The sequence below is a fragment of the Hypanus sabinus genome, unplaced genomic scaffold (assembly GCF_030144855.1).
Source record: "Hypanus sabinus isolate sHypSab1 unplaced genomic scaffold, sHypSab1.hap1 scaffold_766, whole genome shotgun sequence".
NCBI lineage: Eukaryota > Metazoa > Chordata > Chondrichthyes > Myliobatiformes > Dasyatidae > Hypanus > Hypanus sabinus.
In genome coordinates this window covers 87,275-104,134 of record NW_026781617.1, presented here as the reverse complement: position 1 = coordinate 104,134, position 16,860 = coordinate 87,275, and the positions used below count along the sequence as shown (strand labels likewise).

Below are 16,860 nucleotides of genomic sequence, written 5' to 3'. Positions count from 1 at the left end.
TCCTAGGAGAGTATGTGTGTGGGTTATAATATTGGGATGGAGTCTCTGAGAATATAGAACAGACAGTGTGCACGCTTCAGTCCAGATAGATAAACTCTACAAACACCAAAACATCCCAGAGGAGTCTGTATGAGGGTTAAACTGTAATATTGGTCTGGTGATTCTGAAGATATGGAACTTGCAGCATAGAAGTTGGTAATTCTGCAGCTGGGATCAGAACTTACTGAGTCTGCAGTGAAGCTGAAGTCTCGGGTGGTTTGACGTTGGTTATGGGGAAATCACCAACTACACCACCCAGAGGGACATCATACCTCTCAAGTATTCTGGAAATGTTTGAAGAGGTAACTACGGGGATGGGTGAAGTTGGACAGTGATGTTGTTCATCTGAACTTTGGTAAAGTCTGTAACAAGATTCCACATGGCAGCTGATCTGTAAGATTAGGTGATATGGGATTCACTGGGAACTGAAGAGGTAGATTCAGACCGGGCTCGATGACAGGAAGCAGATGGTGATGGTTGAATTTGGATCTCGCGAGTGGAGGCCTGTGATTATCGGAATGTGTGTGTCACAATTGAGACCTTTATAATTCATTATTCATGCCATTGGTTTGAATATGAATGTACGTAGCATGGTTAGCAGGTTTGACACGATATTCGGGAGTCTGCTTATATTGTGACAGGTTACTTTGAATTTCAAAGGGACCTTGGGTCTGTTATGGAGTTGGGCTGAGGAATGACAAATAGTTTTCCATGTGGGCAAGTAAAAGATGGTGCATTTTGGACAGTCAGACCAGGGTGGGACTGGTATAGTGAATGGGAGGGCATGGAGTGCTGTGGAACAGAGTGACCTGGGAGTACAAGTGTACTGTGCACTGAAAGTGGACATGCAAGTATAGAGGCTGGAAATAAAGTCTTTAATCATTCTGGCCTTCACATTTTGGATTGTGGGCAATATATTGTAGTCATGTAAATAGTTGTTATGGCTGCACAGAGTATTATGTATAGTTGTGTTCATGCTATTGTAGGAAAGATATTATCAATCTAGAGACGGTGCAGAAGAGATTGCTGAAGATGTTGCCTGGACTAGAGGGCCCAGTCATAGGGAGAGGTTGGCCAAGCTGGATCTTCATTCCAGAGGAGAATGGAGGTGACATTGTAGGAGTTTATAAAGTCAAGAGGGAGATTAGATAATGTGGTTGGTCATGGTATTTTCCCCAGGGTTCAAGATTCAAGATTGTTTAATATCATTCCAGTACACAGGTGTATAGGAGAACAAAATAATTGTTACTCTCGATCTGAAGCAGGACAGGAAAAAAAAACAAAATGATAGAGAGCATAATAATAAAAAAGCACAATCCATACAGTATGATTGCTTTAAAAAAACATTGATTGTATGTCCATAAAGTGATGTTAGGCACAGCAGTGTGTGGGCATATGGAGACTGATATTGATCATCTGCTCATAAAGTGATGTTAGGCACAGGAGTATCTGGACATATGTTGACTGATAGGGAATGTTAAATTAGTGGTGAGGGTATGGAGGGGTGGGTTGGTGAGAGAGGAGGTGTTGATCAGGTTTACTGTTTAGGGAAAATAATTGTTTTGAGGCTGATTGTCCTGGCGTGGATGTTACGTAGCCTCTTCCCTGATGGGCGATTGTGAGTGGGTCGAACAGTCCCTGACCAGGGTGTGTCACCTTGATAATATTATGGTACTGTTCTAGCAGCTTTATGTGGATACGTGCTTGATGACGGGTAGGCCTTGTTCGGGTGTTTGGATTTGCAACTGTGTGTGAGCAGAGTGTAGAGCAATGGTCTCATGACAAGGCTGAGGGTCTCACAGGTTGACGATGATGGGAAGGGAGGACCAGTTGTACACCCTGACTGTCTGTCGTCAGTTGGTTAGAAAGTCCACCACCCAGTTGCATAGTGGTATGTTTAGACAGAGGCGTAGGTGTCATAAGGGGACATGAGACTGGACCCAAATACAGGATGCAGCACTGAAGTTCCAGGGACAGGACGGGAACAACTAAACGATAGACAAGATGTGGAGACTGTGGTGTGCGTGAGGGACGTGGCGTTCAAAGTGATTCTGGGGTTCAGGCAGGATCTTGGAGTTCTCTGGGTGGGCCGCATAGCTCCTGGGCAGGTCCCGGGCCTTCCAGGCAGGAACACAGGGGCCTGGGCAGTTCAAGGGGCACAACCCATCAAAGGTGAGGGTTAGGAAAGGGCAGTCTTCTGGGTAGGACACATAACTCCTGGGCAGGGCCCGGACCTTCTATGCAGGAACGTGGGGGCCTGGGGAAGTCACGAGGCACCTGGATAGGTCACAGGGCACAACCCATCAGAGGTGAGGGATAGGAAGGGGCAGAGCCCTCCACCGAGCAGTGGCAGTCCGGCCTGGCTTACCCGACAGAGGCAAGGGATAGGAAGGGAGCTCGATCCAGGGTGACTTCCAGACTCACTCGCAGAACTCCTCTATAATGGTGCATACTCCAAGCCAGGATGAACTTGACAACCCCCCAACTCTACTCAGTCCCAGAGCCCCTTAAGTATACCGCCAGCCGATGGGCATCAGGTGCACCTCCTTGAGCCCAAGCAAGCCAAGGTGATCCACACGTGTGACTAATTGGGCTCCAGGGTGAAACGAGGGACGGTTACAAGATCCGGAGTCCGCGAACCTGATCAAGAACTGGAATGCGGGCTCTGGACCAGACCATAACAGTGGGAATTTGTTCAAGGTTTGTGGGACAGCAGTGTTGAATGCTGAAATGAAATCCAGAAACAACATTTTTGTTTGTCTCTTTGTTAGGCATGTCAGGCCAAAGGGATTGACAGATGCAACATCATCTGCCACTTAGCGACTCAGTCGGTAAGCATTCTGGTGAGTGACCAGTGAACAAGGATTGGAGTTTTTGATCTGTGCCATTATCAGCCATTCAAAGCACTTAATGCTGATCGGCAACAGCTCCACTGGGCAGCAGGTCACTTTGTTCTGAATGTGTAGAGTTCCTTGATACAGGGATGATGGTGGATGATTTAAAGCACGGGGGAACAGCAGCCTGGATGAGTGAAGTGTTGACAATGGCTGTGAAGGCAACAACGCACATATGTACACTCTTTCTGTGAGAGTCTGGATGCTTTCTGGCCAGAGTCCTCATTAACTTTGCTGTTGCAGACATTGGATGCTCAGCTGTGAGGGTAGTGGCTTTCCTGGCTGGCTTGTGTTGTGTGCTTCGAGGCATTGTTTGGAGTGCCAGGGAGGGGGGCATCATTGGTACAGTCAAGCCTTGTGTAGTCTGTAAACCCTTGATGCCTGGCCACATTCAGCAGTGTGCGTTTCCCAGGGTTGGGGAGTCCGAACCTACGCCGGGCAGTCCTGTTTACATAAAGGGCGGAGCTCAGACCTTCCCAGAACCCGGGCTCGATCAAATTCGCAGCTCAGGACTCGCTGAGTTAAACAGAGAAACTCCGCCCCACTGGTTGCTATGAAAGAAAAAGGAGAAATCCACACGGAAATCCGGACAGAAAGGTTAACGCAGCCTGTTTGTTTTCCTCTTAAGGGTTGCTACATTGATCCTACTCCCGCCCCCATCCTGCTGTCAGACCCATCCTGAGCCGGTGAGAGTTGGTGTGACCAGGCTGCGGCAGTCCCGCTCTACCCCGGCTCACCCGGCCCTGTCCATCTGAAATGAGCGGCGGACACATCACAGCCGAGTGGCCTCAGGAGCAGCAGCTCAGACTCAACTCTCCGTACAGAGTGTGAACGTCGTTGTAAGACCATTGTTGGTCACCGGGGAAGTCGGACTGTGATTTGCTGGGACCACACTGAACGCCGGCCGGTTACAGCATCAGAGGTAAGTGTTGTCTATGATTCTGCACACCGATCAGCACTTAGAACAAGGCTCGGCTTTGGTCGGGATCGGCTGTGAACTTAGTGGGAGTAGGGAGTCCTGACATGTTCATGTTAACGAGACAATTACTGTCCAAATGGATTAAGAGAAACAACATCATTTCTGTCAGCTACAAATACTCTCCAGGCTGGTTTCTACTGAGTGCGAGCAGAAGAAATCTTCTCAAACAGATGTTGTTAGGACAGCAGACAAAGTCAGGAATCGCAGACTAACCATGATGCGACTAATGTTCTGAGCTGCGCATGTTTCAATGTACGAAGTATTAAAGGAAAGTCAGATGTGCTCAGGGCATGAATCAACATGTGGAATTATGACATTTTAGCCATTTGTGAGACTTGGTTGCAGGAGGGGCAGGACTGGCTGCTCTGTATTTCCATTGTTTTAAATGTGTATGTGCATGTGGAATCAAATGGGGGAGGGGTGCATTGGTACTCAAGGAAAATGTCCCGGCAGTGCTCAGTCAGGAAAGACAGGAGAATTCCTTTGCTGAGGCTTTATGGGCAGAACTGAGGTATTAGAATGATACAACCACATTAATGGGGTTGTGTTACAGATCACCAAAAGTCTGTGGGATTTAGCGGAGCAGATTTGCTGAGAGATTGCAGACTGTTGTAGAAATATAATTTGTGATGGTAGGTGATTTTAACTTTTCTCATATGGACAGGGACGGCCATACTGCAAAATGACTCGATGTAATAGATGGACCCTACACAGATTAGAGAGGAGGAGTTATTTGCTGTCTCAAAGCACATTAGGGACAATGACTTGACAAGGTCCTCCCTACGATGGTGTGGAGGCAAGTGCAGAAATTGCAGGGCCCAAGCAGAGATATTTAAATCATCCGTAGCGACACGTGAGGTAGCCCAAGACTGGAAGATAGCAAATGTTGTTCCACTGCTTCAGAAAACCTCCAAAAATAAACCAGCAAATGAGAGGCCGGGAATCCTGATGTAAGTAGTGGGAAAGTTATTGAAAGCTATTCTAAGGGACCAGATATATGACTATGTGGAGAGACATTGACTGATCCAGGATGGTCAGCATGGCGTTGTGCCTGGTAGGTCGTGTCTCAGCATTCTTATTAAAGACAAGATAGTGGATGTTGCCTACGTGGATTTTAGCAAGGCATTTGCCAAGGTTCCACTTGGGAGCTTAGTAAAAAAGTTTCAGTTGCTTGACATTCAAAGAACAAACTGCCGGAGGAACTCAGTGGGTCGGGCAGCATCGGTGGAAGGAAATGGACCGTTAACATTTCGGGCCGAGACCCTCCCTCTGGACAGAGTGAATGGGAAATAGTCAGAGAAAAGAGGTGAGGGGTGGGGATGGGGCAAGAGCTGGGGAGTGAGAGGTGGATCCAGGTGAGGGGGGAGATGGAAGTTGGAAATAGTGACAGGGGAGGGAGGTGAGTGTTTGGGGCAACACAGGGCTACAGAAGATTGAAATTAATTCCATAGAGGATGAACAAAGAGATTAGAGAGTATTTGTTATAGAGAGTGCAATGAATATTCACCAGCCTGATCCCTGGAGTGGTGGGGTCATCATATGAACAGACACAAAATGCTGGAGGAACTCTACAAGCCAGGCAGCATCTATGGAAAATAGTAGTCGACATTCGAGAGCCCAGTAATGTTCTTTACATTGTGCCTTTGGTTCTACTGCTCTTACCTGTAGAAGAAGGGGTTAAATGCAATATTAAGCTTTCTTCACACTTGAATGACAGTGTTTTGTCGAACCGGTTTGGATTTGATTTCAGCGGAACGGCCGCTCCCTGTTCTGTGGAATGTGACCGGACAGGCAGCTGCTTGCTCGCAGTCCCTGAGCACCGAGTCTCACAGAGCAACAAGCCGCACCTTCCAAATCAGTCAATCATCTGCCCTCTTCCCCTTTCCAGTCCAGTCCGGATGAAGGGACGGTCCACAACATCGACTGCTTACCCCCATCCTTAAATGCTAGCTAACCTGCTGAGTTCTCCCAGCACTCTGTGTGTTGCCATGGTTACATGTGATATGTGTGGGGTTGTGGGCGGGATTATTTGTAAGAAACGGTACACAGTATTTACACTGTCAGAAAGCTCTCACACTCTTGGGGAATTGACTTAAGAATAATTCAGTTTCAGGTATTTATTTCGGATCTTTATTTCCAAACAACAAGTTGTTTCTGAATTGCATCAGCGATCAAGGAGATATTTGTTTATTTTGAGCCAGTTCTGGCAGCTTTGCTTTTTCTGTTCCTAGTGTTAGAATTTTTTGAGGTTGTGACTAAATACATTTCTGAAGTAAGAACAGTAGATGTAGTGTATATGGATTTCAGCGAGGCATTTGATAAGGTACCCCATGCAAGGCTTATTGATAAAGTAAGGAGGCATGGGATCCAAGGGGACATTGCTTTGTGGATCCAGAGCTGGCTTGCCCACAGAAGGCAAAGAGTGGTTGTAGCCGGGTCATATTCTGCATGGTGACCAGTGGTGTGTTTCAGGGATCTGTTCTGGGACCCTTACTCTTCGTAGTTTTTATAATTGACCTGGGTGAGGAAGTGGAGGAATGGATTACTAAGTTTGCTGATGACACAAATGTTGGCGGTGTTGTGAATAGTGTGGAGGCCTGTCAGAGGTTACAGTGGGACATTGATAGGATGCAGAACTGGGCTGAGAAGTGGCAGATCGAGTTCAATCCAGATAAGTGTGAAATAGTTCATTTTGGTCGGTCTAATATGATGGCAGAATATAGTATTAATGGTATGATTTATGGCCCTGTGGAAGATCAGAAGGATCTTGGGGTCGAAGTCCATAGGACGCTCAAAGCTGCTGCGCAGGTTGACTCCGTGATTAAGAAGGCATTCGGTGTGTATTGGCCTTCATCAATCGTGGAAATGAATTTAGGAGCCAAGAAGTAATATTGCAGCTATATAGGACCCTGTGCTCAGTTCTGGTCTCCCCACTACAGGAAGGATGTGGAAATCATAGAAAGAGTGCAGAGGAGATTTACAAGTATGTTGCCTGGTTTGGAGAACATGCCTTATCAAAACAGATTGAGTGAACTTGGCCTTTTCTCCTTGGAGCGACAGAAGATGAGAGTTGACCATATAGAGATGTATACGATGGTGAGAGGCATTGATCGTGCAGATAGTCAGAGGCTTTTTCTCAAGACTGAAATGGCTGCCACAAGAGGGCACATGTTTAAGGTGCTTGGGAGTCGGTAAGAAGAGATGTCAGGTGTAACTTTTTCTACACAGAGTGTGATGAGTGGTGTAATGGGCTGCCAGCAACGATGGTGGAGGCAGATACGATAGGATCTTTTAAGAGACTTTTGGATAGGTACATGGAGCTTAGAAAAATCGAGGCTTATGGGTAACCCTAGTAATTTCTAGGATAGGTTTACATTCGGCACAACGTTGTTTACCGAAGGACCTGTATTGTGCTGCAGGTTTTCTATGTTCCATGTTTTTCTATGTTAACTGTTTGCACGATTGACATTTTCCACAGGCTTAGTAAAGATTAAGAACAGGTCTATAGAACAATGGCCACCTGCTTCAAAGCGAAGGTGCGGGATCTGTACAGCAAACGCCTGTTCCCTTTTCAGAATTTCAAATTTCAGACGGATACATCTATTGTTCATGTGTTGATTGAGGGTGTTCGGAACTCTTCTCCTCAATGGCCAGTGGAAGCAAAGCCCTTGATTCTGTTGAAGTCCGAGATTAATGTTAAAACCGCTGTCTTTATTAGCATCTACTTGAGAATATAGAAAATTAAACGGAATAGACCAGGGGTGGGCAAACTTTTTGACCTGTGGGCCAAAAAGGGTTCTAAAATTTGACAGGGGGGCCGGACCAGGAGCAGATGGACGGAGTGTTTTGGTAATACACCTCATAAGAGAAAATAAAATATCATGGGATATGTAGAAAACATGTGCTTTAATTTCAATTGAAAATGAACAAATGCATTACAACAAAATATCTGTCTTTGAAGTCCCATGGTATTTAGCTATTTATTGAAATTACTTTTAAAACACTGAAAATTAAATGAATAAAATACAGCTTTTTTAATAGTAACAGTTATTATTTTAAAGCACTGAAAATTCTCTTATCCTTCAAGATATTATCATCATCACTCTCCTCCTGACTGTCTTTATTTCAAAAACGGTAGGAGATGCAGGTCCACTTGTCCTGCTCCTTCTTATTCAATTGTCCCCTGTGTCAAAACTCAACAACGACCAGCACAAGGACAGAACAGTGACAGTGCGCCAGTATACGGAGCGCGTTATTTGATCTGGAGCATATTTTTTGTTTTGAGAACGTACGTGCACCTGCGTACTACTCATGTCCATCACTTGACAGAAATGACATGTAACATGTAAGGCTTATTGAAAAAATATTTTCAAATGCATTTTTTACATAACACAACGAAGAAACTTATTTTTAATTTCAGTGGGGACAGTGTTGTTGGTCTCCCTTTTTAGCCAGCGCATCAACGTCTGGATTTAGTTTTGTTGTGGTGATTCTCAGGATGGATCTGAGGTGTTGGTCAGTTAACTTGGATCTGTGGCTGGCTTTGTTGATGTTCATGACGCTGAACGCCTGTTCACACAAATAGGTTGAGCCGAACAAAGAGTAAAGCGCAAATGTGGAGTAATACGCTGCACCTCAACAAAGGTCAATGTATATAGAGTGCGTCATCTATTGGGAAAACGCCAGAATTGCGGGGAAAAAACGTTAACAAGGCTTATTAATATAATTTCATCAAGTTCTGCGGGCCGGATTAAAAAGCTTAACGAGCCGCATATGGCCCCCGGGCCATAGTTTGCCCATGCCTGGAATAGACAGAAGTCAACAGTGTTATGCATGTGCGTGGCTCCCAAAAATTCAAGCTCTGGAGCATTTACTAAAGTCTTAAGATGGCAGAGTAGAAAGGTTCAGCAATTCAAGGAATGGATGAGGGGAGATATTTGTAAATCCATGTTAAAATGTAGAGAGAGGGGATCACGCAGTTCCACGGCATCCACGCTGGGGAAGTCGAAGTAAGAGTTGCCGAAGATCTTATCCGCCGAGTCATTCAAAAATCCACGTAGAACTCTCACATGATGACAGTCACAGAATATTGCTTCGCACAAGTGGTTACCACATAGCACACCCGGATCCAGGTAAAGTTCAACAAACGTGATTGCCACAGGATACTCCCAACAAAATCCACGTATGGATCATACGAGTACCAGTCACACATCCGATATATTATGTGCCGTTGATGAACCCAATCCTTTGGGTATTGGAAAGTATCAAACTTAACCCGTTGTTTCAGTAAAATACCCGCCAGCAGCTTGCAGTCATCTCTCTCCCTCCCCCTCCCTCTCTCCCCCTCCCTCTCTCCCCCTCCCTCTCTCCCCCTCCCTCTCTCCCCCTCCCTCTCTCCCCCTCCCTCTCTCCCCCTCCCTCTCTCCCCCTCCCTCTCTCCCCCTCCCTCTCTCCCCCTCCCTCTCTCCCCCTCCCTCTCTCCCCCTCCCTCTCTCCCCCTCCCTCTCTCCCCCTCCCTCTCTCCCCCTCCCTCTCTCCCCCTCCCTCTCTCCCCCTCCCTCTCTCCCTCCCCCTCTCTCCCTCCCTCTCTCTCCCTCCCTCTCTCCCCTCTCTCCCCTCTCTCCCCTCTCTCCCCTCTCTCCCCTCTCTCCCCTCTCTCCCCTCTCTCCCCTCTCTCCCCTCTCTCCCCTCTCTCCCCTCTCTCCCCTCTCTCCCCTCTCTCCCCTCTCTCCCCTCTCTCCCCTCTCTCCCCTCTCTCCCCTCTCTCCCCTCTCTCCCCTCTCTCCCCTCTCTCCCCTCTCACGGCCAGTCCCAGCGCTCTGTTACAGCTTGTTACACTGACTTCATAGTCCCGCCTCCTCCAGACGTTTCTAAAGTGACACTCACCGTAAATGAAACAGTGGTCGCGTAAGACCTCCTCTTGCCGTTTCTCACTTCATGATGTTTCAGTGTTCCCGTCCAGTGAAGCTGGAGGAATGTGAATAGAAATTAGTGTTTGTACACAAAAGTGATTTAAGTGAAACCTGCACATTTTCCATTTGGGTCTGAATTGTGTATCGGGCCGGGATGTGAATCGAACCCAAAACTCTGTGAACCGATGGAGCAGGGAATATGTGGAGGGAATAATTTAAAATGTAGCTGGTGTAAATATGAAATAATTTGGAAAATGCAGCATTGGGTAGGTAGTGTTTGTGGGGCGAGGAGCATCGGGCCACTGAGGTTTTAACGTGTTGAGCGAGTGTTTCTCTTCTGGGCTCAGATATTTGGTTCTGAAGTTCCTTGGGAAGCAAAGACTGATATTCTGAGGAGAGGATAAGCTCCAATTCCAAAAGCTGAGATTAAGTGAGCTGTTCCGTGTATACAACAGTAGAAATGGACACGGTCGAGTGTTCAAACTGTATGTGGATATTGCCCCCCACTGTCACCTGTCTGTCAGGCAGCGGAAATCATACAGAGACTCCAGTTAACACACACAAAATTCTGGAGGAACTCTGCAGGCTGGGCAGAATCTATGGAGAAGAGTAAACAGTTGACGGTTCGGGGCTGGGATGGCCCGCTAAGATCTTGCACTAGATTGTGTGTGTTACGTTTCGATTTGAGAAAGTCGGGATGCGGGTGATCTGCACTAAAAGTGGAAAATGTTTGAAGCCATTCTGTGAAATTTGTGTAACTGAATTGTGTCTTTGTTCCTCTTCCCACGGCCATTCCATACCTGCTGACCATCTCAAATAATTCCAGTTTTTTTAAAAATTGCATTCACCCTGGAATGGTTTAATCTTCTGATAATGAACCTGAGCATAGGTGCTCAGTTTGGGATGGTTAGTAGAACAGTAAAAATAAATCATTTTTTCCCCATAAGTTACCCTGGTACCGATTTGCCTGTTATTGCTGAAAATGTGTTCAGTAAAGTTGTTGCTCACAATGTTCACAAGAATGATGACAGGAATGACAGGCTTTAACTATGAGGAGCGTTTGATGATTCTGGGCCTGTGCTCAGTGGTGTTCAGTGAGACACATGGAGAAGTATTTTGTTGGAGGGAGAGATTTCACAGGATAGCATGAGGAACAACGCAGAGAGATGGGTGCTTTGCTGAAAGAGATCACTCCTCTCTGTGTCCCGCAACCACAGATCCCTCCACCCAAGTCAGAATGGAGAAGAGGGCAATCTGAGGATTGAAATTATAGGAAATGTCTTATTCTGAAAGGTGAAATCATTTCCCTACAGCCACCCAATCCCCGATACAGCCCTCATCTTAATTCCCTCAGATCCTGCAGGAAATCAGTTTTAGAACCGGAAGTCCATTGAAGTTCTCGTCACAGAATAACAATGATAATTTAATGAGAAAAGCAGGTAGCACCCCAACTCGTCTGTTCAACCCCAAAGCAGCATATGAAATTAACTATATTCGCATCTGCGCCTCCTTACTGCAAACACTGCTAAAGTTATCCAGTTTAATATCCCACTCAGTAATACTGGGAATTCCATCAGGAGACAGTATCAGTGAGCGTGTGATGGGGACAAAATCCTCAGCTCAGTCCACAGAAGCTGAAATTGATGTGATGTGTGATGGACACTGTGGAAGGGTGAGAGATGGGAATTAGGACAGAGAAACCAGGGGTTGTGGGATTGTGGCAAGAAAGGTGGAAAGGACTGAAAATATCTATAAATAATATTGCAATTAATTAAATTGTGACCGTCTGGATAAGGAACTCACTATTGTACATCTGTAAGCACACTGTGTCTGTAAAAATGGAGCCGGAGGCAGTGCATGGGCGAAAGAGATTGCAAGGCTTCATAATTGCAGACTGAGTTGGATTACTCAACTGCACATTTAACAGAGGAGACAGCATAGTGAAGACAGATATCGTAAAAATTATTAATCTTACAGGAGCCCATATCTTAACTGATTTTTCAAAGCCCCTGAACAAAAATATAAAGAATCTGGACCACAACTCTCATTTAGCCTGTCTCCTTTCCAAGAACAAATTCCAAAGATGTTAATATTCAAACGGCACCAAAGGAAGATGTCAAACTGCTCACGGGTCTGTCACCTGTGTTAATGCTTTTCCCGTCTGCATTCAGACAATAAAACCCCTCCCTTCAACTGCACTAAGGATTTGGCAATTCTCGACAATTTCCCGGCAAACTTATTCTTCACTGTTCTTCATGCTGTTTGCTGAGGGAACAGTCACAGCAGTAAAGTTCCAACATCTATTTCTGAATACAGAACAGATCTCTCCCTGATTATTGAAGAAAATTATTTCTCCCACTGTCACATTCTCTACAGTAAATATTTCAACGATCATCTGCTCCATGTTTCACCCAAATAAGTTGCCTGGAGAGCCCACACACAGCCCTGGCAGGTTCCTAACACACTGTGAGACCCCAGATACCACTGGCAGAGCCTTGACACACTGTGAAACCCCACAAAACCCATGACAGGATCCTTACACATTGTGAAACCCCGTACACCCCTGACACGGTCCTGACACACTGTGAGACCCCACACACCCCTGGCAGGATCTTGATCTGCTGTGAGACCCCACACTCCCCTGGTAGGTTCCTTATATGCTGTGAGACACCGCACTCCCCTGGTAGGGTCCCGACACACAGTGCGAACACACACACCCATGACAGGTCCCGACACACTGTGAGACTCCACATACCCGTGGTAGGGTCCTGACACACAGTGAGACCCCACACACCTAAAACAGGGACCCAACACACTGGCAGGATCCTGACAACTGTGAGACCCCACACACCCCTGGCAGTGTTTTGACACGCTGAGACCACACACATGTCTGACGGGGTCCTGACACACACAACCCTGGCAGGATCTTGATCTGCTGTGAGACCCCACACTCCCCTGGTAGGGTCCTTATATGCTGTGAGACTCCGCACTCCCCTGGTGTCCCGACACACAGTGCGAACACTCACACCCATGACAGGTCCCGACACACTGTGAGACTCCACATACCCGTGGTAGGGTCCTGACACACTGTGAGAACCCACACACCCCTGAATGAGACCTGACACACTGAGACTCCACATACCCCTAGCAGGGTCCTGACACACTCTGAGACCTCACACTTTCCGGACATGGTTTGAGAACCCAGATACCCCTGACAGGGTTATGACACACTGTGAGACCCCATAGACCCTTGACAGGGTCCTGACACACTGTGAGACCCCACACACCCCTGACAGGGTCCTGACACACTGTGAGATCCCACACACCCCTGACAGGGTCCTGACACACTGTGAGACTCCACACACCCCTGACAGGGTCCTGACACACTGTGAGACCCCACACAGCCCAGGCAGGGTCTTGACACACTGTCAGACCACACACGACCCTGACAGGGTCCTGACTCACTGTGAGACCCCACACACCCCTGACATTTTCCGGACATGGTTTGAAATCCCAAGCACCCACGACAGGGTCCTGTCACACTGTGAGACCCCACACACACCTGGCAGTGTCCTGACACACTGTGAGACACCACAGACCCTTGATAGGGCCCTGACACACTGTGAGAGGCCACAAATCCCTGGTAGTGTTCTGACACACTATGAGATCCCAAAGACCCCTGGCAGTGCCCAAACACACTGTGAAACCCCACACACCTCTGGCAGGATCGTGACACACTGTGAGCCCCACACACCCCTGACAGGGTCCTGACACACTGTGAAACCCCACACACCCCTGACAGGGTCCTGACACACTGTGAGTTCCCACACACCCCTGACAGGGTCCTGACACACTATGAGACCCCACACACCCCTGACAGGATCCTGACACACTGTGAGACCCCACACACACCTGACAGGGTCCTGACACACTGTGAGACCCCACACACACCTGACAGGATCCTGACACACTGTTAGACCCCACACACCCCTGACAGGGTCCTGACACACTATGAGACCCCACACACCCCTGACAGGGACCTGACACACTGTGAGACCCCACACACCTGTGGCAGGATTCTGACAAACTGTGAGACACCATTCGCCCCTGGCAGTGTTCAAACAGACTGTGAGACTCCACATACCCCCAGCAGGGTCCTGACATGCTGTGAGACCCCATACACGCCTGTCAGGTTCCTGATACACTGTGAGACCCCACACATTCCGGACACGTTTTGAGATCCCAGACACCCCTGACAGGGTTATGAGACACTGTGAGAGAGTACAGACCCTTGACAGGGTCCCGCTACACTGTGAGAAGCCACACATCCCTGGTAGTGTTTTGACACACTGTGAGACCCCACACTCCCCTGACATGTTCCGGACACGGTTTGAGATCCCAAACACCCCAGCCGGGTCCTGACACACTGAGAGACCCCACAGACCCTTGACAGGGTCCTGACACATTGTGAGATGTCACACAAACCTGGTAGTGTTCAGATACACTGTGAGACCCCAAACAACCCTGACGTGTTCCGGACGCGGTTTGAGATCCCAAACACGCCTGACAGGGTCCTGACGCACTGTGAGACCTCACACACCCCTGGCAGTGTCCTGACACACTGTGAGACCCCACAGACCTTTGATAGGGTCCTGACACACTGTGAGATGCCACACACGCCTGACAGGGTCCTGACACACTGAGAGACCGCACAGACCCCTAACAGGGTCCCAACACACTATGAGACTCCACATACCCCTGGTAGGGTCCTGACAAACTGTGAGATGCCACACACCCCTGACAGAGTCTTGACACACTGTCAGACTACACACACCTGACAGGGTGTCATATAATAGCCAGGTGATATGCTTAAAGAAATCTTGACTGAGTTTTTAATGATTTTAAATTCCTGCTGGAAAAATGATAGTGGTTCAGGACAAGATATTATGATACTATGGGTGAGATTGCATTGTTCAGGATGTCAGAGTGTTTCTCTATAGAGTCAAATGATATATTGCCATAGGTGTCAATGCCAGGCAATGTTAAACTGTGGTAGGATGACCACACTCGCCATTCCATTGGAACATCCCTCCAGGGCACAAGATTTTTACCTAATAAGGGTTTGCCTGCAATATAGTGAGTAGATACCCCGGAGAATCCCAACACGGTGCACAATCCATGAGGAGATCAGTCTGAGGGTGGATCTGGCTGTGTCAATCCTTTAGTGGTTAGGTCCAAGATATTTGGAAATGTTTGCCTCAGTTGAAAAACAAAGCAGTGTTCTGCTTTACACCTCAATTAATATCTGACCCTACTGTTAATTTTGTTTGTTACAGACCATCAAAATCTGACCACAACTGTCCTCAAATTGGCTCAAGGAGTGGGCAGGAGAGAAGTTCCAGTGATGTCAAGATCAGGAAAGGACATGGGTATGTTAGCAAGTTATTTTAATTTTTAAATATTTCCTTGACACCTTGTCTGAGTTTATTCCAATATCAGCAATTCACAAAATATTTGTAAAAACTGAGCAGAGAGATGAGACTGAGAGGTAACATCTCTGGGGGAACAGTCACATGTGGAAGGAGCACAATTACTGTCTGCTGTTTGCTCTTCAAACAGACAGTGATGCACAATAAAACAGTGAGGTTTTCCAGAGCACAAGACATTCTGTAGATGCTGAAAGTTTTGAGCAACACAAAGACACAAAATATTGGCTGAACTCAGCATCCATGGAAAGAAATAAACAGTTAATGTTTCAGATCAGGACCGCAAAATATAGAAAATAATGTGGCAATATCTAGAATTTCTGTCCCTTCATTTCCAGTCTGATGAAGCACCCTAAATGTTGGTTGTTTATTCTCCTCGATAGATGCTGCCTGACCTTCTGGCAGAACAGTCACATGTGGAAGGGGTGCAATAACTGTCTGCTTTTTGCTCATCTTGCAAACCGAGACAGACATTAAAACAGAGTGTATTCAGAATGCAAGACATTCTGCAGATGCTGAAAGTTTTGAGCAGCACAATGACACAGAGAATATTGGTGGAATTCGGCAGGTCAGGCAGCATCCATGGAGGGGAATAAACAGTTAATGTTTCAGATCAGGATCACAAGGAATAGAAAGTAATGTGACAATATCTAAAATTCCTGTCCCCTCATTTCCAGTCTGATGAAGGGCCTTGTCTCGATACGTTGATTGTTTATTCTCCTCCATAGATGCTGCCTGACCTGCTGAGTACCTGCAGCATTTTGTGAGATATTCCAGAGATTTGCGGAGGAAGGGGTTGACCAGGCAGGCAGCCAGTAACTCAGAGCCAAGCGGTGGTGATGGGCAGTACCAGGAGAGTGATGGTGATGGGTTACTATATTCTCAGCAATAAGCAGAGTCCTTCCAAAACAGAGAGGTATATTGCTGGGGACTAGAAAGGGCAGCCTTCAACAGATGTTGCTAAGCCCCACCACAACCCTGCTCGATCTGAACCCCCACCCAGCCTGCACTCATTTCACCAACCACACCTATTCCTCCCTCCCACCCTTTAAATATATCTTGGACTGTGTTTGGTGACCTGGTGCACCATCTTTTGGTTCCAGAGATAAAGTTGCCTCCGAATATGTGGTCAGTAAGTTTTTTAATTTTCACCATTGTGCTTCACAGGTCCGAGCTCAGAGATCACTGAGCTCTTGGCAAGCTGGAATGATTCCCAGCTGCTGCAGCTGACGGGTTTCTACCGGGACAGGCTGGAGCAGGCGATGGAAGGAGGGGTGCACGGAGTGAGCCTGGCGTTAACGGCCGAGAATCAGTTCAGCGGAGAGGAACATCGGGTGAGTGGGAGGAGAATGGGTTTGAATTTTCACACATCACAAGACTGATGGGTGTCGGACCTCTGACTCATTAGATATTAAATCAGAGAAAAGAACAACTGGGAAATAAATATTGTACATGCAATCTCAAAGATGTGAATCTGAACCAGTGATAGAAAGGGGCGCAAAGACCCTGCAGACTGGTGGGTAGCTGCTCAGATTGAGTTGAGCAAGTGA

At 47.2% G+C, this 16,860-nt stretch overlaps 1 protein-coding gene across 3 annotated transcripts in view; it reads left to right on the top strand.

The window, feature by feature from the left end:
• Window positions 1-16,860, top strand: part of LOC132390097 (NACHT, LRR and PYD domains-containing protein 3-like) — a 28,139-nt gene that overhangs the window by 2,135 nt on the left and 9,144 nt on the right. The window contains exons 2-5 of one of the 3 annotated variants that reach the window (XM_059962691.1): window positions 2,811-2,870; window positions 3,562-3,855; window positions 15,161-15,253; window positions 16,478-16,644. In XM_059962691.1, the coding sequence (XP_059818674.1) occupies window positions 15,229-15,253; window positions 16,478-16,644 (192 nt within the window). In that variant the 5' untranslated portion in view covers window positions 2,811-2,870; window positions 3,562-3,855; window positions 15,161-15,228. Of the gene's footprint in view, window positions 1-2,810; window positions 2,883-3,561; window positions 3,856-15,160; window positions 15,254-16,477; window positions 16,645-16,860 lie in introns of all 3 variants that reach the window. The other 2 variants (XM_059962690.1, XM_059962689.1) reach the window with 2 other exon arrangements.